Here is a 23,063-nt window from a genome sequence, read left to right as displayed (position 1 = left end):
ATTCAATTCAATTCAATTCTTCATCCAGGGATGAGGAAAGAAGAATAAAATGTGAATGCAGCCAGAAATTCTCCAGGATTTTCATCGACTCACTTCCAAGGTTATTCCTGAGATTGGATGAACTTAGTGTGTACCCCCTTCCTTAGTATTCATTGGAAGGCACTCACTGACACTTAGAAGCTTATCCTCTGCGTTTGCATGAATGACAATCCCTCCATTCACCATTTCAGCGACTCTGAGGCTGCAAGTTTAGGAAAGCCTGGAGGATGTGAGGCCTTTCTTTTTGCTTTGAAGGATATTTCATTTTGTTACATTGTCCTCTCCATGATGTCTCATTCACCTGACTTTTCTTGTCCTCCAATTCCTCTGAGCTTTCAGCGAGACCTGAGGAGAAACCTTCCTCCGGTGAGGGAAAGGGGTGGGGGGTGGAGTCATCCAGCTGCATGTTTGTTCTGAGAGTGAGACAGAGGTTGGGAGGTGACAAGGAGAAAGGAGGGGCTGAACAGTAACTCACCACATGTCCCCATACTGACTAGAGCAAAGCTCCAACTGTCATAAGGGAGCGAACACTAACAGAGCAAGCAAACAACATCATGAAATGCAGTTTGGACCAATTCTTCAACTGGGTTGTAACACCCTTTCAAAGCTAGTTGCTGGTGCAGCCTGCAGTGTAACTCTGTTACCCCTGCACAGCCTAGATGTCTATCAGAGAAGTGCCATGATGGTCATGAAGAGTTGGCAAACGCTGGATACAAATGGCCATGGCTGGGAGATGTGTGCAGCTGGTAGCTGTGGACTGTGCCCTGAATGCCATTTACAACATGTTGTTTCTTCAGAGTAAGCTGAAGTCACCACGTACCCGCTCTGATTTCTATGTCAAGATTTTCTGACACTGAGCATGTTTGGCACTTTTAGTATGATAGGAAGCTGAATACAAATTAGGTGGAATATGGCCTTAATGAGACATTTAATAAGCAGTAACTGCCATTAATTGGCAACTCGATAATGCCTAGCAAGAATTGCAACATGGCACGTCAAAAGCATTAAAAATGGATGCCGATTCTGAGATCAGCCTCACCAGACTTCTTACCTGATTCTGCCATGCATCTCAGCATAGTCCATATCACTCAGACCCCGATAAGATTCAGCCCAGTACACTTTGAAACTGAAGGTACTGGTCATACTGGAGCGCCATTTTACTCTATCCAGGATGAGACAGAGCAATATGTGTGTTATTCCTAAGTGGAAATGGTTATTAGATTAGATTAGATTCCCTACAGTGTGAAAACAGGCTATTCGGCCCAACCAGTCCACACCGACCTCCGAAGAGTAACCCACCCAGACCCACTTCCCTCTGACTAATGCACCTAGCACTATGGGCAACTTAGCATGGCCAATTCACCTGACTTGCACATCTTTGGATTGTGGGAGGAAGCTGGAGCAACTGGAGGAAACCCACACAGACATGGGGAGAATGTGCAAACTCCACACAGACAATCGCCCAAGGCTGGAAGCGAATCTGGGACCCTGGTGCTGTGAGGCAGCAGTGCTAACCACTGAGCCACCATGCCAGGTGTTCAGAGCACAGAACAGGCAGCATTGAAATCTGAAAGCCTCTTTGTTGCTTTGCTCAAGTGAATTGCCATCTTTTGTAGAGAAGACAAATCTTGCCTTCGAATTGAATGTCGATAAATGAGCATTTCTGAATACAGATATTGATATAAAATGGGTTGGGTCTGATTTGAGGGATTCACTTCCCACTGGTGTTCATTGTAAGGCTGACTGGTTTTCTCTCCACACCTGCCTTGATCTCACTCCTGTGGAATACAGTGTAGCGGCAACATCATTAGCAGCGAAATCTGGAGTATCTCTGCTCTGGGACAGTGTGTCTCAAATAATTAGCTCATTGTTATCAGTCTGCCAGCTCTGTTCTCCTGATATTGCAGCAGCTTATGTTTATATCCTGTGTAATGTTTCAAATGGACTTCAATCTGAAACATTAGCCTTCGTGAACTTCCAAACTTTGAGTTGGACTCAATCCCACCCTAAATATCATCATTGTCATTCACTCACTCGCTTTCTCTCTCTCTCTCACACACACACACACACACAATCAATTCTTCATTCAGGAGGCTTTGAAATTGTCCAGGATCAACAAGGAACAGCAGACGCCACTGAATGCTGGGTGGTATCCCAAAATCTTTCATTTTCATTCTGTGCCGTGGCCAAGGGTCACACTCCAGACTGACGCTGCTGAGGGTGAGAACGACCCCCTTGAAGCTTTCTGCTCTGCGTGATACCGTTTGCACACAGTATAACCAACCAAGCCACTGCAGGCTGCATTTAGTTCCAAGTATTCAGACAAGAACCAAACCAGCAAACGCTGACCATGCATTTACCTCGATCATCATCAGGCTACCTGAAAGTACGACAGAAACTTCTGAAGTGCAAACATTTAATACATAGCTTAATCAGAAACATAGTACTTGGGGCAACAGTAGATCACTCGGTGTTTCGAGCCTGTTCCACTATTCAATATGATCATGGCTGATCATCCAACTCAATATATTTTCCTGTTTTCTTCCCATACCCTTTGATCCTTTTAGCCCTAAGAATTATATCTAACTTCTTCTTGAACATGTATAATGTTTTGGCCTCAACCACTTTCTGTGGCAGAGAATTTCAAAGACTCGACATTCTCTAGTTGAAGAAATTTCTATTCATCTCAGCGACCCTTGCTTCTTGACTCTCTGATCATTGGGAACATCCACACTATGTGCACCTCATCTCCTCCTGTCAGAATCTTATTGGTTTTCATTTAGAATCTATGAAATCCCCCTCATCAGAATGAGAGATTTGGTGCAAAGATTGACTCCGTAAAGAGTATCTGAGTTGGATGAATAGTTTCTTTGTTTAAAGGATAAACGTTGATGAGAACTGTTAAACAGTGGCTGTGAGAACTTTCATTCCATTGCAGTTAATAAAAGGGCTTCCATTCAACACAATTTGGGAAACAGCACCTCTAGTATTGTAAAGCTCCCTCAGAACTGACCTTGCAACAGTGCAGCACTCTCAGTACTGACCCTCCAACAATGCAGAACTTCCTCAGCATTGAACCTCCGACAATGCAGCATTCCCTCAGTATTGGCCCTCCAACAAAAGCAATCCCTCAGTACTGACCCTCCAACAATGCAGAACTCCCTCAGCATTGAACCTCCAACAATGCAGCACTCCATCAGTACTGACCCTCCAAGAATGCAGCACTCCCTCAGCATTGAACCTCCAACAATGCAGCACTCCATCAGTACTGATCCTCCAAGAATGCAGCATTCCCTCAGTACTGACCCTGCAGAACTCCCTCAGCATTGAACCTCTGACAATGCAGCATTCCCTCAGTATTGGCCCTCCAACAACAGAGCAATCCCTCAGTACTGACCCTCCAACAATGCAGAACTCCCTCAGCATTGAACCTCCAACAATGCAACACTCCATCAGTACTGATCCTCCAAGAATGCAGCACTCCCTCAGTACTGACCCTGCAGAACTCCCTCAGCATTGAACTTCCGACAATGCAGCATTCCCTCAGTATTGGCCCTCCAACAACAGAGCAATCCCTCAATACTGACCCTCCAACAATGCAGAACTCCCTCAGTATTGGCCTTCCAACAACAGAGCACTCCTCAGTACTGACCTCATCAGTGCAGCATTGCTTACCCTCTAGCAGCACAAATCTCCCTTATCACTGACCTTCTACCAGCATAGTTCCCGTCATTATCAACCCTCCTTCACTTCCAGTACTCCTTGTTACACCTCACTAGGATAATGTGTGAACAATCAAGCACAAATGTTAAGGATGTTAAGAAGTACAATTCCCCAATTTACCTGTTATTTAGACAAAGGTTCATAGAAAGCATGGACCAGCATTCAGTACTTAAGAATTGCTGTTCATGACAAATAAATACATTCTAGCTACAGGTAAACAATTATGAACAGTCAACACTCTACTAATTAGAACTCTAACACATGTATTAAACTCCTCCTCTACCCACATAAAAAAGGCACTGACAGTTAAAAAAAGCCTGGTTGTTGGGGGCCAAAGGTTAGATAATGAAATTGGCTCCGTGGTCCCTGTTCTCAGGATTTGCTAAGCCAATTCTAGGACTGATCGATTTTCATTCTCCAGGTGATTTCACTTGTTCACAAGAGGTACAGGGTGACTGGTTCTTATAAAGGTATCTGATTTCTTAACTAAAAGTCATAGTTCACAGAAACTGTACAAGGAAACATGAACAGGCTAACTTCCCAATCAAAGTGGCTTGTCCTGCAGAGAACAGAGACAGCTCTGAGCATGCAGATATCTACACAAAAGTTTTCTGATTCAGAATGTGGATGTATCTTCTAGAGAAAGTGCAAAACTTGACCGATGCTTGGGAAATAAGGTAGGGCAACTGAGGTGTCAGTGGGGAAGCACTTTGGGGTCAGCGACTGTAATTCTAATAGTTTTAAAATGGTGATGGAAAAGGATAGACAAGATCTGAAAGTTGTAGTTCTAAATTGGAAAACGGCCAATTTTGATGGTATTAAGCAAGAACTTTCAAAAGTTGACTGGGAGTGGATGTTTGCAGGTAAAGGGACGGCTGGAAAATGGGATGTCTTCAAAAATGAGACAACGAGAGTCCAGAGACAGTATATTCCTGTTAGGGTGAAAGGCAAGGCCGGTAGGTGTAGGGAATGCAGGATAACTAGAGAAATTGAGGTTTTGGTCAAGAAAAAGAAGGAAGCATATGTCAGGTATAGACAGCAGAGTTCCAGTGAATCTTCAGAGTATAAAGGCAGTAGGAATATCCTTAAGAGGAAAATCAGGAGGGCAAAAAGGGGACATGAGATAGCTTTGGCAAATTGGGTTAAGGAGAATCCTAAGCGATTTTATAAAATCATTAAAGACAAAAGGGTAACTAGGGAGAGAAGAGGACCCCTCAAAGATCAGCAAGATGGCTTTTGTTTGGAGCCGCAGGAGATGGGATAGATACTAAACAAGTACTTTGCATCAGTGTTCACTGTGGAGAAGGACATGGAAGATACAGAATGTGGGGAAATAGATGGTGACATCTTGAAAAATATTCATATTACAGAGGAGGAGGTGCTGTATGTCTTAAAACGTGTAAAGTTAGGTATATCCTCAGGACTTGATTATGTGTACCCCAGAACTCTGTGGGAAGCTAGGGAACTGATTGCTGGGCCAATTTCTGAGCTATTTGGATCATCAATAGTCACAGAGGAGGTGCTAGAAGACTGGAGGTTGGCTAATATGGTACCACTATTTAAAAAAGGTGGTAAGGTAAACCGGTTAGCCTGACATTGGCAGTGGGCAGGTCATTGGAGGGAATCCTGAGTGACTGAATTTACATGTATTTGGAAAGGCAAGGATTGATTAGGGGTAGTCAACATGGCTTTGTGCATGGGAAATCATGTCTCACAAACTTGTTTGAGTTTTTTGAAGAAGTAATGAAAAGGACTAATGAAAGCAGAATGGTGGACATGATCCATATGCAGATCAGTAAGGGGTTTGACAAGGTTCCTCATGGGAGACTGGTTAGCAAGGTTAGATCACATGGAATACAGGGAGAACTAGCCATTTGGATACAGAACTGGCTCGAAGGTAGAAGACAGAGGATGGTGGTATTGGGTTGCCTTTTGGACTGGAGGTCTGTGACCAGTCGTGTGCTATGAGGATCGGTTCTAGGTCCACTACTTTTTGTCATTTATAGAAATGATTTGGATATGAACATAGGAAGTATTGTTAGTAAGTTTGTGGATGACATCAAAATTGGAATTGTAGTAGACAACAAAGAAAGTTACCTGATTACAATGGGATCTCAAGCAGTGGGCTGAGCAGTAGCAGATGGAGTTTAATTTAGATAAATGTGAGGTGCAGCATTTTGAAAAGGCAAATCATAGCAGGACTTATACACTTAATGGTAAAGTCCTGGGGAGTTGCTGAACAAAGAGAGAGACCTTGGACTGCAGGTTCATAGTTCCTTGAAAGTGGAGTCACAGATAGATGGGATAATGAAGAAGGCATTTGGTATGCTTTCCTTTATTGGTCAGAATATAGGAGTTGGGACATCATGTTTCAGATGTATATGACATTGGTTAGGCCATTTATGGAATATTGTGTGCAATTCTGTTCTCCTTCCTATCAGAAGGATGTTGTCAAACTTGAAAGGGTTCAGAAAAGATTTACAAGGATATTGCCAAGGTTGGAGGAGTTGAGCTACAGGAAGAGGGGTCTGTTTTCCCTGGAGTGTTGGAGGCTGAGAGGTGACCTTATAGAGGTTTATAAAATCATGAGGGGTTTATAAAATCATGAGGGGCATGGATAGGATAAATAGACAAGATCTTTTCCCTGGGGTCGGGGATCCAGAACTAGAGAGCATAGGTTTAGGGTGAGAGGGGAAATGTTTAAAAGGGACCTATTTCATGTAGAGGGTGGTGCGTGTATGGAATGAGATGCCAGAGGAAGTGTTGGGGGCTGATACAACTACAACAGTTAAAAGGTTTCTAGTTGGATATATGAACAGGAAGGGTTTAGAGGAATTTGGGCCAAGTGCTAACAAATGGAACTCGATTGGTTTTGGAGATCTGGTCGGCATGGATTAGTTGGACCGAGCAGTCTATTACTATGCTGTACATCTCTATGACTATATATCAGATAGCTTATTCCGATCTGTTCAGAGTACCAAGTTGTCCAGCTAGCTGGGAGGCAATCACATTGTTGTTAGCAAGCAGAGGATCTTTGTGATCGATGATAAGTCACTCATCCTTAGACCAATTAGCTAATGTTGTAGGCATTTCTCTAACCATGTACCATGTTTGTTAAGGGATCGTTGAAGACCTACCAATAATCTCAAAGCTTTTTTTTTCCCCAAGGTTGAAATATCGTGAACAGCTCTGACTCCCTTACCTAGTATTGGAGGCTGTCCAAACACAATTCATTTTGTGAGTCCTGAAGCTGCTATTAGTTTAATTTCTTCAAAAAGCACCTACCTATTTCTCATTTTCTGACTTATCATCCCGCAGCAGGACTAAACCATCCCCACTCACTGGCACCCACCCCCCCAAGTCATTAATGCTTTCCTGGAAAACTTCAGACATAATTAGTTTAATTTCTTCAAAAAGCACCTACCTATTTCTCATTTTCTGACTCATCATCCCGCAGCAGGACTAAACCATCCCCACGTCACTGGCACCCACCCCCCAAATCATTAATGCTTTCCTGGAAAACTTCAGACATAAAGTTCGAAGCCTGATCAAATTGTGTCTCAAATTATTATCTATGAAGAATAAAAACCTCAGTTTACCTTTCCACCACTACCCTAGCTGTTATTGCTCTTAAAGGAATAGCTTATAGATCACATCCATAAATATAAGCAAAGACTGATGTCCTGCTTTCATTTTTGATAATGGTTCCAACTCATAACACATGGCTAAATGACGCTTCAAAAACTGGGTATCAAATATGCTGGTTTCACTATAGCTGAGGTTTGCCCACATTCTACAAAACTGCACCAAATGTTAATGAAATCCTGGCTGTATAAAACAGCTCTTTGACAACGTCTGCGTTTTCCATATTCCTGTATGTGGTGCCACAGGAATGTATTGTGCTGTTTGCACTGCTTCATTACAATATCTGGGCAGTGCCATTGTTTGATGAACAAACACTTATTCTTCATTGACCGGTCTACAAGGATGTCTCTAGTTCCTCATTAGAATGTTGTGTTTGAGAAACATTAACTAGACATGGTGAGGATGTAGGAGAGTCTGGATTGGGAAAACAGCATCCTGATGGTTGAGCCCAGGCACACAACCTGAGGTGAGAACAGAGATTCAATACATCCTAGAAAGTCATTTGATTGTATCTAGTCAAAGCAGCTAGAGTTCACCATTAGTATTAGTTCCTCAAATAGATGAATCAATTCGATTCTGTACTGAGAACTGAAAGTTACATGCATTCATTTGGTACATTTGAACCATAATTCCCAGTTTGTTTTTTCTCTCCACACTGACTGTTTTAGAATGATGCTAGAGTTTTAACTAATAGAGCCATATTGCCAAGTTTGTGGATGACACAAAAATAGTTGGGAAGTCAACTAGGAAGGATGACAGAAAGAATCTACAGAGTGATATTGACAGGTTATTGAGTGGACAAAACCTTGGCAGGTGGAATGTTATGTGTGAAAATGTGAGGTTATGAACTTTTTGTAGAAAGATTGGCTTAATGTTATTTAAATGGGAAAAGACTGCAGAAAACTTCAAAACAGAGAGATTTGGCGGTCCTCATGTATGAATCACAAAAAAAAACAGAGTTCAGGTTCAGCGAGTAATAGGGAGGGCAAATGAAACGTTAGGCTTTATTTCAAAAGAAATGGAGTACAAAAATAGGGAGGTCTTGCCAAAACTGTAAAAGGTACTGCATAGACCAAGGCTGAAATATTGTGAATAGCTCATTGAAAGATTGTGAATCGTCTCTCTTACCTGGCACTGGAGGCTGGCCAAAGATGGTTCACGAGATCGATCTTAGGTATGGAGGAATTTTTCTTATGAAGAGAGGTTGAGTGGGTTGGGCTTGTACACATTAAGGTTTAGGAGAATGAAAGATAACTTATTGAAACATACACGTTTCTCAGGAACTTCACAGGGTAGATTCAGAGAGGTTACTTCTCCTTGTTGGAGAGTCTATGAGCACAGGATGTAATCTGGTTACCTATTTAAGACAGAGATGAGGATAAATTTCTTCTCTCAGACGGTGGTTAATCTTTGAAACTCTTTACCACAGAGGACTGCAGAGATTGCTTATTCAAGGTTGAGATAGACAAATTTCTAATCATTAAGGGAATCATAAGTTATGACGATAAGGCAGGAACGTGAATGGAAAAATGGACATTGATGGATCAAATGTCCTACTTCTGGTCTTTTGATGAAAGTTCATAACTGTTCACTTGTGCTTACAATTTAAAATATGTAATAAATAGTCATTTTGTTAAGTGCAGGAACCTGGTTCATTTTCTCTGTTAACCTAAGTCCATCCAGAGATAGCTTGGGTATCATGCATACATTGATGAAATTTTTAACTTTTGGGGTGACTCTAGGAATGGCATGGCTTGATTTTTGTTGTGCTATCCTATGGTGCGTGATAGTTTATAGACAGTCATTAAAGGCCAATAGGTCATGAGAGAGGCAGAAAGTGCACTCCATGTTTGTAGGTGTGATCTTTAAATGCATTGTGGAGAAGGTTACAGAAGCTCTGTAGTGAACAGTGAGTTAAATCTGAATAGCAGTTAGAAATCTCTGTCCTGTTCCAACTCAGGCCAAGTTTTACAAGTTATTATGTAGCTAGGTGTTGTGGTAAAGGCTTATGAAAATCCTTAGAAGTTGTGACAACCCACAAGAAGCTGGGTACCATTAACACGTCAGGGCAGCTGAGAGTGAGCATTCAAAATGCACAAGTAGTGTTGTTTGACATAGCTGGACAAGATGGAAGTGCAGGGAGAAATACAGGAGCTTGGTGAAGCTAGCTGGGTGGTGCTGGAGTGCAGTTATCAGGATCCAGGGTATTGTGAACAAAGGACAGAGGATATCCAACCAGAATAGGAAAACGCATTGAGTCATTTCATGATGGGACACATCTTGAAAGGGGTTCCAAGGAAGGATCTGTAAACATGAAGGATTTGACTCCCTTATGAAGTTTAATGAGATTTGATGACCCAACATGTTAGTAACATTAGTGTGGAGTTGCTGAGAAATCCATGGCATCTAACTTGGTTGTATTTGCTATGTGATGTGCATATGTTGATCACAGACTATTAACAAAATTAGCCTCATCTTAATTATGGGTGTTAGAAAAGAAGTTACATGTGTATTGTAGTTTGTAGTTCTAGTATTGTAAAGTAAAACTTATCATTGTTTGGTGAAAATCTTGTGGCTTTACCTTCTTAATAAATCCTCTGGATCTCACTTTGTCTATTTTAAAAGTAAAGTTTACCAGTACTTAAAGAGAACATAACATAATTTAGTAATCTCATCCAGGATTGTAATTTAAAATCCATGGTCAGGGGGTCAAAGGTTATAGGGAAAAGGCAGAAGAATCGGAGCAAGAAACATATCTGCTATGATTGAATGGCAGAGCTGATTTGATGGGCTGACTGGCCGAATTCCACTCCTATGTCTTAGATTAGATTCCCTACAATGTGGAAACAGGCCCTTAGGCCCAACAAGTTCACACCGACCCTCCGAAGATTAACCCACCCAGACCCACTTCCCTCTGACTAATGCGCCTACCACTGTGGGCAATTTAGCATGGCCAATTCACCTGACCTGCACAACTTTGGACTGTGGGAGGAAACCCACACAGACACGGGGAGAATGTGCAAACTCCACACAGACTGTCGCCCAAGGCTGGAATCGAACCTGGGACCCTGGTGTTGTGAGGCAGCAGTGCTAACCACTGAGCCACCCTGCCACCCATGAAATGTCTTATATTCCATGATCTTTTGGCTGGGTCTGGGATCATAACAAAATACTATTTAATTGCATATCTCAGCAATGTTAAAACCTGTAATGCAAAGTGGCAGAGTAAACAACTGGATTAAACCAAGGGTTACGTTTGACTGCATAGCTTTTAAAACATAATTATCAATGCTGGTATTATCAACATTCCCTGGAACCTCCCCAGCTGCTCTCTTGGTTCTCAACAAGGGGCTGTTGCAATTTTCAAACATTAAAAATGAGGGGAAGGATCTTCCCTGGCCATGAACAATGTAGGTTATAGCAAAACATTTGGAAAAATCAGACGTCAAGCAACCAAGTCCCAGACCGCACTGCTGCTCACCATTAGGAGTTCAGTCACACCTTGTTTAAAGTCATTCTGAATGTATGTGCAATTGCCAGCCCCACCTAAAGAAAGAAGGTAAAAGTAAATCACTTCATCACAGAACATTTACAACTATACATGGCAGCTCGCAGGCTTGGCTTCACTATGAAAAAAATAAGCAAACACTGGTTGCCAGGTGTGCCGCCACCAACAAGCTAACCTCTTCCAGTTGGAATTCAACCTTTGCCACCTGCTCATCCAGCTTTTCACCTGAAATTTTGATGTGACATTTGCAAAATTTATGATGGCTACAGGCGAAATGAATGAAATGGGTCCAAAGCTTTTTTAGTTCATGTGGTATCATACTAAGCACACCAACTATGAGACCCTTTTGACGTGAATTTGTCTGATAATTATAATTGTTTCCCAAGAAAGCTTTTAGGTTCTTTTGATTAACGTAAGTGATGTATCTGAGCCCTGAGGGGAAGTGACTCAGCTTGCGTTTGGTTTGCCTGCACTGATTGCAGAAAACTCACTGCTCTCTGGTTTGTTCACCATTAAATCCATTTCTTGCTGTGTGTGTTGGAGATTGGCTGTATTTAAATACTTCCTGCTCCTCTTGCTTGACACGACTAACTTACATTTGATTTTGAATCCAATTGTCCTGTATCTTTCTCTGGCATCACCCCCGACATGCATGTATCACCCAGGACAGTTAATGTTTATAGACAATTAATTGCAGGGGTCGGATGTCATATTGCACACGATTCTGTTTTTACTTGAAATCGGGAATTCAAACTTTTGCTGGCCATTGTTACATGACATTGCCTTCACCATTGACCATCTGATGGATTTATAATCACTGTGCCAAGCTTATTCATATTAATTAGAAAAATAATTAATTTGTTACCTCATTAAGAAGTTCTTGACTGTGTAGTCATGGAACCATAGAGATGTACAGCATGGAAACAGACCCTTTGGTCCAACTCATCCATGCTGACCGGATATCCTATATAAATTGTGTGAGAAACAAAGCCCACTCACATCAATAATTTCAGTCCAAGACCAAATATCTGAAACAGCAGCGTCGTTTTATTTGTACACCTGCAGGTGGATGCCTTGTCTAATTGCCAGGTAAGGCAATGACAAATGCACAGTAAACACCAAAAAACTCTTGCAATTTATACAGTTTTTTCCCATATGTTTTCCTTATTCCATTGTTTGTTCTCTGCTTCGCTTACGTCACTCATTTCCTTAAGACTTATCCCACAACTTCTGTTTATCCTGTCTTGTCCGTGACAAACTCTTATCTCTGACTCCCATAAGGGTGTTTGACGTCAGTCTACTGTAGGTTATTGATTAGGCATATCTTTTCTTCTATCAGCGTCTATTTCTATCCAGAGGCCACTTTGACCTCTTTGATTAGGGTTTGTTCCTGTGTCTCCGTGCAATTGGGGGAAACAGATATTTTCCTGTTTGCCCATACTTCCACCATTGTTCTGTAATCACGTCTCATGCTAACATATCCTTTCTTTTTGCTGAATATATATTTTCTCATTCCTGTTCTGTATCAGAATTTATAGTTGCAGAAATAACATTAATTCATTTATATCCCACAATTGACTCCCATGTGCCAGCATTTGGCCCATATGCCTCTAAACCCTCCCTATTCATATACCCATCCAGATGCCTTTTAAATGTTGTAATCGTACGAGCCTCCACCACTTCCTCTGGAAGCTCATTCCAAATAGGCACCACCCTTTGCTTGAAAAAAATTGCCCTTTAGGTCCCTTTTATATCTTTTGCCTCTCACCTTAAACCTATGTCCTCTTGTTTGGACTCACCCATTCTGGGCTCAAGACATTGTCTATTCACCTTATCCATGCCCCTCATAATTTAATAAACCTCTATAAGGTATCTTTTGCCTCTCACCTTAAACCTATATCCTCTTGTTTTGGACTCACCCATTCTGGGCTCAAGACATTGTCTATTCACCTTATCCATGCCCCTCATAATTTAACAAACCTCTATAAGGTCAGTCCTCAACCTCCAACACTCCAGGGAAAATAACCCAGCCTATTTTGCCTCTCCCCATAATTCAAATCCTCCAACTCCAGCAACATCCTTGTAAATTTTTTCTGAACACTTTTTAGTTTCAAAACATCTTTCCTATAGCAGGGAGGCCAGAATTGCACACAGTACTCCAAAAGGGCCGAACCAATTTCTGATAAATCCAATGCACCCTGGAATATTTCATGAAATATTTAAATATTGTGAATGAAGCTTTTTTTTCTGAATGCCCTTTGTTTTGACTCTGATTAGCGGGCAACCGTGTCCTGGTGATTAAACATGCAGAAACTTCAGAACAATCTGGAAAGTTACAACCTCATCCTCACAGCCAGGCACTTACACCTTGATACATATTTATTACTGTCACTGGCCACCTTTGGAATGTCTGTGCAGCTGTAAAGATGTGTTGTTCCTGGTTCAATTTCTATAGGTCTGCTGCACGGTTTTTCATAATTTATGAATTGATGTAAACATTATAACGCAGCCCACTCCTGCCATTTTCGGAAGGGATGGAGGAGACAGAACGTCACCGAGAACTTGGAAACAATGCAGGGTTGAGGAGGTAGTGTTTTCGGCTTGCTGGGAGACAGACAAAAACACTGAGGGAAATGGTCACGGTGAGGGACGGAATTCGGGCTACAGCCGATGGTGGGGATGAAGTGTACAGATGTAAAGGGACTGAGGCTGCGGCTAATGGCTGAAAAGAGGTAAATTCACCTGGAAGCTTATCAAAATCATCACGGAGAATGTTCACTGAGTGGACTCAGGCTGCAAGTGGCCACCGGCTACTGACTACTGAGACTCAAGTGGCGGGAAAAATTCCCACCATCGAGAAAACAAAGAGCCAGCTTGGAATAAGCAGACTGTTTGACAAAGAGGCAGAAAGCTAGATTCTGTACACTGAACATTTTAACAATTATTTCAAGGCAAACAAAGTAGCTGAAGACTTAAAGGTTTTGGTTTTCTTGAGCACCATTGGGAACAAGAGTTTTGTAACCAGTGGAGAAGAGCAATAAAGAATTATGTGAAATATTGGAAAGTCACCCTGCACCAAAGTCACTGGTGATCATGGAACATTTACATTTTTATAAACAGGTTCAACAAGAAAGAGAATCCATTACCCAATCTGTGTCCCCTTTAAAGAGGTTAGCAAAACATTATAAATTGAGAGGATTCCACCAAGATGCCATGGAACTGGTTGGTTTGTGACCTATAACATGTGCTCACCTCCCCTCCCCCCCACACACAGGTGTTCAAACTTCAGAGGCCCAGTCCCAAGGCTAGGCCTCCCCACAGGAACAGCTCCTCTGGTAGAATATGTCTTCCACAAGGGCTCAGTCCAAACACCAATAAAAAGTGAAGATACATACAAAAAAAACAAAGAAAACTAGAGTCCAAGGGCTAAACCCTACCACAAAATTAACATTATCCTTTTCTCAAAGGAGTGAAAAGAGTAACACAGGCTGTAACCAGCCAGTGAAACAACAATCCCCTAATGAGAACTGAGTTACACCTGAAACACATTATGTGCATCAAGAGTTTTAACAATCAGTCCTCACTAAAAGGAATGTCAGCTGACAAACTGGCTAAATAATTCAGCCAGTTCAGAAATCAGTTTTTTTTCTCTCCCCCTCTACCCCCCCTCCCCTCCTATGTGGAGGTCACAGAGATAAGGAGGACTGTGGGATTGGAGCAGATTACAGTGAAAAGAAATGTTGTCTGTGTTGGAAGAGGTTACAAAGATAGGGATTGTTGTAGGGGCTGCGGGATGTTACAGAGTGAAGGAGGGTGTCGTGTTGGAGGAAGCTACAGAGATAGGGTATGTTATAGAGTGTGGAGGATATTACAATGTTAAAGAGGGCTGTACAGACTTGAAGAGGTTACAGAGATAGAATAGGTGGTGGTAGTTACAGAGGTACAAAGGGTTGTAGGGGCTAGAGGAGATTAGAGAGATAGGGAAGTTACAGAGATAGAGGAGGGTTGTAAAGGCTGGAGGCGGTTATAGAGATAGGGAGGGTTAATGTTTCTGCAGAAGTTTGTTACAAAAATGATTATATTTAAGATTACCTGGTGCTAGTGATAACTGCTTACATTAGGGTTAGTCCCTGCTGGAGCTGCCTTGAACAATAACTGACTTAGAGAAGTTCTTGTTTTATCTGGTTCACTGGATGAAGTCTGTTACGAACCCGCTGCCCAGTTGATCTTTCCCATTTCTGAAAAGCAAACCCTCCCTCTCAGTTCCGTTTGAAATCTATTTGTTGATATAAAAAAGTGATTGAAGCAACATCTCAAGATTATATTTCCTAAGCAAACTATGTCTCCGAGGCAACTGTATGAGATCACTGAACTGATCACTATGAAGAACCGAAGGAACATGTCATTTCCATCAGCCAGTCTTCAGGCTGGACTTGACATTGCACTGACACTGAAATTCACACACAGCATTGTTCCTTGTGTGGTAGGTAAAATGGATTGGTGGCAGTATCCTGGTCGTGGTGAATACCACTTGTGTAGTCACGCTATAGCAGTAACATGAGACATGAAAATTTGATACAGAAACAGGCACATTCAAGCTATCCTGCAAGGCAATGGCTATCCTGATCAGATCATTGCTCAGTCTACAGCAGAAATTGGCGCAGGTGCCAAAGACTGTCATTTTTTGACTTGAAAAATGCCTGGTCTCTTGAAAATTGCCCTTCAATGGGACAGTATTCCAAAAAAACTGATGATTAAGGAAATTGGTTGCAACAGACATTGTATAGGTTATAGTGAACCTCTGTGTCTACAACATGCAAATAAACATCTACTGTTAAATGTACTGCATTGGTTGAAAGGTAGTTTGAGACATCCAGAAGGGCACTATACAAATGCATTTCTTTCCTTTTAACATAATTCTGAATGTCTGAGTCTAGATTTCTTGCTGATTTCTCTGGAATGGGATTTGATTCCATTACCTTCTGAATCTGAGGTGAGAATGCCAATATTGACTGCACAGACATCTCAGGTTAGATTATCTGGACAGCTTGGCATTCGGGGGATCTTCAGAGAAATGTGCATGTGATCTAAACCTACCAAGAACAATGATAATTCAGGGTTAAAATGGAAACTTCTGATAATTGGATCCTCAGTGTTACCCTTTGTGTTGTTATAAACAGCCAGTTCAATGGCCTGTTTTGTTAACATCTATCTCTGATGTCCCATAGCCTCTCAATGGGGATTTTCACCAGCCAGCACAATGCACTGACCATTAACTATGACTAGAGACCCAGTACATGACCTGAGGAGGAGAGATGATACTGGACACTGAATGTGAACTGTAGCTGCCACAGGAATGGCTGATAAGTCATTGTACTCTGGGTTGAAAATGCAGAGGGTGTTAGGTTTCAGTCTGTGACAAAGTGAAGTACACAGACAAGATTGTAGCCTTCTTTATTAAATCATTGTCCAGAATAACATTTATTAGTCAAAGTTAACAACATTATACAAATGACAGAGAAAGCCTAATTGGTGATGTCATAAAACATTCATAAATGTTATGTACCATACATTAGTGCATTGTTTTAACAATATCTTTTTGGAAATGTCTTGGTACTAAAACACTAATACACCCAGGGATAACATCTTGTGGAACAATAAATCTCAATGCATGTTGTTATTAAATGTTATCTCAGCTCTTATGTTACTACTTTCAACCAGTGCAAGCAATGTCTAATATTCTCAGTCTACTCTTGTTTGTAGAATTATGACATTTGACAGATTCAGTACTCACTTTATGTATGAAACTCAATAGATTTAATGTTGTTTCAAAATGGGCCATGATATCTGTAGAATTAGGGACTGATATGTGATCTGCAAAATCTCAACAAGTTTAAATAATGAGAAAGCAATCGCAAGAGACCTAAAGGAAACCATTTGTTTAGGGAATCGCAACAGGCCAGTGGTGCAGTCAGGCTAGAAGCCCACAGACCCCCGAGCCAGTGAATAGCCCAGCCTGTTCTGATTGCTGAGGACAGACATCACCCCCATGTAGGAGTCAATGGCGATTGGATGATTCAATATCAGCGCTCCATTCGCCCTCCCAGGAACTGGATCCACTTGGTAGGCTTTTTGGACAGCCTGAGACAGCTGTATTTTGAAATTTTCGAGCTGTAAAAGAAGTAGATTGGGATATCAAATTATTGCAAAGATACATGTACAAAAGTCCACTGAGACCAGATATTGAATATATGGTTCAGTAATCTGGTGATGAGGTTATTTCAAATGAAAAATCACTGAGCTGACATGTTAACTCTGCTTCTCTCTCTACAGATGCTACCAGACCTGCTGAGTATTTCCAACACACTCTGTTTTGTTACATTAATGGTTCCAACACTGGATTGTGAATCGAGAGATCTTGACCAATTATCCAGAGATAGGAGTACAAATCCTACCACAGTAGCTGTGACATTGAAATTAAATTAATTGAAGAAATAGAGACAGAGAAACATCGGAAATAGGTGCAGAAGTAGGCCTCTCGGCTCTGCCCCACATTCAATATGATCATGGCTGGTCATACCACAATCTCAGTATCCCTCTCCTGCTTTTTCTCCATACCCCTTGATCCCTTTAGCCACAAGGGCCAGGTCTGGCTCCCTCTTGAATATATCTAATATACCTGCATTCTTGTAAAAGCCCTTCAGCTTCCACTAAGTCCATTAGGGACAGAAATCTGCTGTTCTTACCTGATCTGGTTTACATGTAACTCGGGAGCCATCAATGCGGTCGACTCTCAGACACCCTCTAAATGACCCAGCTAGCCACTCAGTTGTGTCAAAATTAGAACAATTGCAATGGTTCGTAAAGAGGATTCATTATTACCCTCTCAAAGGGCATTTAAGGATTGACGGTAAATGCTGGTTAAGTAGCCGTCTCCCACATTCTCTGGATGAATGAAAATACTAGACAATCTATCCACTGATCCAGAATACTCATGGACAAAGTGTTACTGTTCACCAAGAATGCCATTTATGCAAGGCTTTACCAAGACTGAACCCCAGCAGGAAAGCACTAGGTTGTACCATGAAAAGCCAGGCTGAGTGTGAGATGTTGTGCAGAAGTCACCAGCCAACATACTCATGATCTGTTTCAGTCAGTAGACAGAGATGTTGACAATGTCTAGCCTTCAAGAATTTCCAAGCAGGGAAATCTCAGTCAAGATGCACTCCCAAAAAGACCCCTCTTCACTGAATGCAGTGGAATTCTCACTTTAACAGTGAACGAGCATCATGGTCAGTCCACAAACTCAGATTCATCCCAGCCCAGACCCATGCTATTCAATCCCAACCCAATTCAGTCACTTCTCATTTCTGTTCAACTCAAATTAAAAGTGTATATTCACCAACCAGAGTTTGGCAAACACAAGACAAATGACAAGAATTGGAGTGAAGTGTTCATTACATATACATGACACACGCATCTTCTTCATCCCAAACAAACAAACCTAATCTTTTGCCAGTAATAATTTTCTTCCAAAGAATACGCCCTTTGATCAGGTTACTGACCGAACATCAACATTATGAAATACTTGGCATTTTTCCCACTTAATGACAGATTTGATTGTTTACTCTTGATGCAGCTACTAGGCCAGCAGCAAAGACTATCCTTACTCCAGAGAAGTGTCACACTGAGGGTTAGTACAAAGGGAGTGCTGCACTATCAGAAGATCAGTACTGAGGGAGTGCTGCACTGTCAGAGGGTCAATACTGAGGGAGTGTTCCACTGTCAGAGGGTCAGTACTGAGGGAGTGCTGCACTGTCAAAGGGTCGGTACTGAGGGAGTACTGCACTGTCAGAGGGTCAGTACTGAGGGAGTGCCGCACTGTCAGAGGGTCAGTACTGAGGGAGTGTTGCACTGTCAGAGGGTCAGTACTGAGGGAGTGCTGCACTGTCAGAGGGTCTGTACAGAGGGAGTGTTGCACTGTCAAAGGGTCTGTACTGAGGGAGTGCTGCACTGTCAGAGGGCCTGTACTGAGGGAGTGCTGCACTGACAGGGTGACAGTGAGTCTTGAGAAGGTTTGACAGGGTGACAGTACTGAGGGAGTCAAGATTAGAGTGGTGCTGGAAAAGCACAGCAGATTAAGCAGTAACTGAGGAGCAGGAAAATCAACGTTTCAGGCAGGAGCCTTTCATCAGGAATGAGGAAAGGGCTGAGAAGGGCTCCTGATGAAGGGTTCCTGCCCGAAACATTGATTTTCCTGCACCTCGGATGCTGCCTGACCTGTTGTGCTTTTCCAGCACCACACTCTAGACTCTGATCTCCAGCATCTGCAGACCTCACTTTCCTCAGTACTGAGGGACCGCTGCACTGACAGAGAGTCAGTACTGAGGCAGTGCTGTACTGACAGAGAGTCATTACTGAGGCAGTGCTGTACTGACAGAGAGTCAGTACTGAGGCAGTGCTGTACTGACAGAGTACGTACTGAGGGAGTGCTAAAGTGTCTCAGGCTGGAACATAAGTCTAGCACCTGAAAGGGTTAACTAACATTATGTGAGAAGCTCCACCCATCAGGCTATAAGAACAGGTTAAAATGTAATGTGTATCCCAATCCTCTGCAGTGTGGTTAACTATTAGCTGCCCTCTGAATTGGCAGAGCAGGCCACTCTGTTGCCTCTGGCAAACTTAAGGATGGGCAATAAAAGTCTGCAACACCCACATCCCAAGAGTGAAGAAGAAGAAAGAAAGAGCCTGTGTTACCATCTGCATGCCGAGCTTCTCCTGTAATTATTGCTGAGATGTGAGGGAACTGCAGCACTAACTGAGGGAGGGGGAAGATCCACAATTTGGGGAAAGAGGGTGAATTCAGAATTGCTTTCAGCAGATTTGTCTGAAGTTGAGGTGTGACTGTCTTTAATTGGAACTGATTCACACACACAGAGCTCGTTGTTGAAGCACTAATGGCCCGGGGCATTGCCTGAACTGAAGGAAAGTGCGCCAGTTCTTTTCATGCTGTGAGAACCAAATCCGGTTCAGTGACTCTACGCCAAGAAAGACATTAGACAGATTAAGCACCATCATTTCATTAAAGTTTATCTGCCTGAGGGAAATGTTTAAATTGTGGGAACCGATAGTGACTAACAGGTAAAGAATTGGTATCAAGGTTTGGCTGTTATTGAGGTGACAGTTTTGAAAGCCTATTGTTGGTCAACTGTATTAGAAACAGCACGATTCAAGCTGAGGAACACAACTCCTGTTTGGTACATGGTTAAGATCAAAATAACAGTGAGATAAACAGTGTGGAGAACTGCATGTGATGGCAGGAGATCACAGGGAAGGCAACAAACCAATGGATGAAACTTTCTGAGAGAAATATGAGGTGATACATTTAAAATATAGGAGAGGTTATTCACTAAATGGCAACAGTTTAAATGGATACAAGGCTTTAGAAGTGAGAGGATTAAGGCAGAGCAGAGGCAAACAAGGGTGGCCAGTTTTTACAAAGTGAGAATTTGGACACCATAGACAGATGCACATGCACCTTCTGAACATCTAACCAGGTAACCAAGTAACCAGGGGCAGTCTAGGGTGTTGAGCTGGGGACAAGTGACTGTGAGTATACCCTTAACTGTTGTGCTTAGAATTACAGCAGCCAGTGTGTGCATTCATTCCAAAAGCCAATGAACAGACACTATATGGTTTTGGGCTCTTTGTAGATACACACTGGCTGTCTTCAATTCTAAAAATGAGATAGAACACCTTCAAGCTTAAGGGGCTGAATGGCTTACACTTGCTTCTACATTACTTCTACTTACACTTCCAAGTCCACTGTTACCTGACAAAGGCTGGTGAATCTCTCAGTGGCATTGATGGCTGGATGTTCAGCAAAGGTTGTATATGGAATTTCAGTGCTCCAAGGGTTCCAACGGGATAGGAAGGAAGCCTCTCGCAGCTTGTCCCAGTGAATACGAACTCCCTTGCCTTCTCTCCTGTAGAAACAAACAGCAGTGCGGGAAATGAGCCAGCAATTCATGAATTATTCCATTCTGCAGCGAGCACTCAGTTACACTCTTGGGAATTCACCTAATGTTACTGTTCGACAATTCAGATCTCAGACTGAAATCTGGCCTGATAGATCATAGGCCACTTTGCGAACCTCTACATTCAGTCTGCAAAAATTACCCAGAGCTTCCAGATACCTGCCACTTCATTACACTATGGGTTCCCATGCCCAATCTTTCTGACTCAGGCCTGCTGAGGTGATCTAGTGAGGCTTAATGCAAGCTGGAGGGAGACCCACCTCATCTTCCGCCTGGGAACCTTGCAGCCTTCAGGTATCAACATCGAGTTCAATTATTTTAAAGCCTGAACACCTCTTTCCATGTCGTTATGGGGATGGGGTGGCAGGGGTGGGTCTGAGTGGGATACTCTTCAGAGGGTCAGTGCAGACTTGATGGGCCAAATAGCCTTGTTCTGCACTATAGGGATTCTTTGACTCTATGTCTTTTATCCACACCTACACTGTCATGACGTGTCATTTTCAGCACAGCTGACCCTTTTTTCCCACTGACATCCCCATTATCACCTACTAAACCTTTCTTCTTTCTTGGCTTACCATCAAAAATCCCATTGTCTGCCTAACTCTTACCTTTCCTTCTCTTTCTGAGCTCCGTCTTCACTCATTGGCTCACTCCTAGCCTCCCCCACCCTCCTGTCCCTAAGATAAATGCCACTATTTCCTAGATGCTACCAGTTCTAAATGATTAAGCATTCAAAATATTAACTCTTTTCCTCGTGCTCCACAGATGCTGCCAAACGTCTTGAGTTTCTCGAGCAATTTCTGTTTTGTTTCAAATTTCTAGCATCTATAGATTTTTGTTCTATTTCTTTACAGATTAGATTCTCTACAGTGTGGAAACAGACCCTTTGACCCAACAAGTCCAGACCGACCCTCCAAAGAGTAACCCACCCAGTCCCATTTCCCTCTCACTAATGCATCGAACACTATGGGCAATTTAGCATGGCCAATTCACTTAACTTACACATCTTTGGATTATGGGAGGAAATCAGAGGATACCCACATAGACACAGGGAGAATGTGCAAACCTCCACACAGACAGTCACCCGAGGCTGGAATTGAACCTGGATCCGTGGCGCTATGAGGCAGCAGTGCTAACCACTGAGCCACCGTGCTGCCTTTTAATGAGAGTGTCTCTCACTTAAACATAAACATGCAATATTGCAGATTTAGTTTTAACAATGAGACAGAAGCTTATTCAGCAAAGGAAGTGGAGATACATTCAAATAGACAAAACTGTTTACATATAATATGACTTCAGATATTTTGAAATACATGGAAGAAACATTATCCTAAAACATTCCATTACATGTTGTCAAAAGCCCTCCCTCACATTAGAGAAGAATCTCTTTCTCTAATGCCACAATAGGTTTATTTTAACTATGACTTCAACTCCCAATCTGGAAAATCTGATAGCCTTTATATGGAGCTTTCATATACCTGAGTTCATACATCCTCAACTTAAACAAACCTCATCAGGATGTTATCTGGGACCTGATCTGGGACTTTCACTAAACTCCTGATTCTAAGATAATCTAGATTTTTCTGTATTCATTCAGGGGATGAGGACATTGTGGGCTAGGCAGCATTTATTGCCCATCCCTAAATGCCCAGAGGGCAGTCGAGAATCCACCACATTGCTGTGGGTCTCGGATCACCTATATGCCAGACCAGGTAAGAATGGCAGATTTCCTTCCCAAAAGGGCATTAGTGAACCAGACAGGTTTTCCAACATTTGTCAATGGATTTCTAGCAGTCATTAGATTCTTAATTCCAAATATTTGTTGAATTCAAATTCCACCATCTGCTGTGGCAGGACTCGAGTTCGGGAGCGCAGAACGTTACCGAAGTTCTAGATGAACACTACAGCAATCATACCACTAGGCCATCGCCTCCCTGATAGTTTTACTGCTTTATCCACCATCCCAAGTGTGGGAGAGGATAGGCAGGTGGCAGTGGGGAGGGGTGTGGGAGTGGATAGGTGGGGGCGGGAGGAGGGGTGTGAGAGTGGGTAGGCAGGTAGCAGTGAGGAAGGGTGTGGGAGTGGGTAGGCAGGAGGCAGTGGGGAGGGGT

The 23,063-nt window shown here is 42.4% G+C and overlaps 1 protein-coding gene across 2 annotated transcripts in view; it reads right to left on the bottom strand.

Annotated features, from left to right (window-relative positions):
- Positions 1-16,353: 16,353 nt before the first annotated feature.
- tprg1 (tumor protein p63 regulated 1) overlaps positions 16,354-23,063 on the bottom strand; it is a 71,826-nt gene continuing 65,116 nt past the window's right edge. For both annotated transcript variants that reach the window (XM_043702546.1, XM_043702547.1), the window contains 2 exons: positions 20,748-20,901; positions 16,354-17,086 (listed from right to left, as the gene is read on the bottom strand). In XM_043702546.1, coding sequence (XP_043558481.1) covers positions 16,892-17,086; positions 20,748-20,901 — 349 coding nt within the window. In that variant the 3' untranslated portion in view covers positions 16,354-16,891. The remainder of the gene's footprint in view (positions 17,087-20,747; positions 20,902-23,063) is intronic.

Source organism: Chiloscyllium plagiosum, chromosome 13, assembly GCF_004010195.1.
Source record: "Chiloscyllium plagiosum isolate BGI_BamShark_2017 chromosome 13, ASM401019v2, whole genome shotgun sequence".
NCBI classification, from domain to species: Eukaryota; Metazoa; Chordata; class Chondrichthyes; order Orectolobiformes; family Hemiscylliidae; genus Chiloscyllium; species Chiloscyllium plagiosum.
The sequence above is the reverse complement of the archived record's forward strand: the minus strand, read 5'-3'. Positions and strand labels throughout refer to the sequence as shown.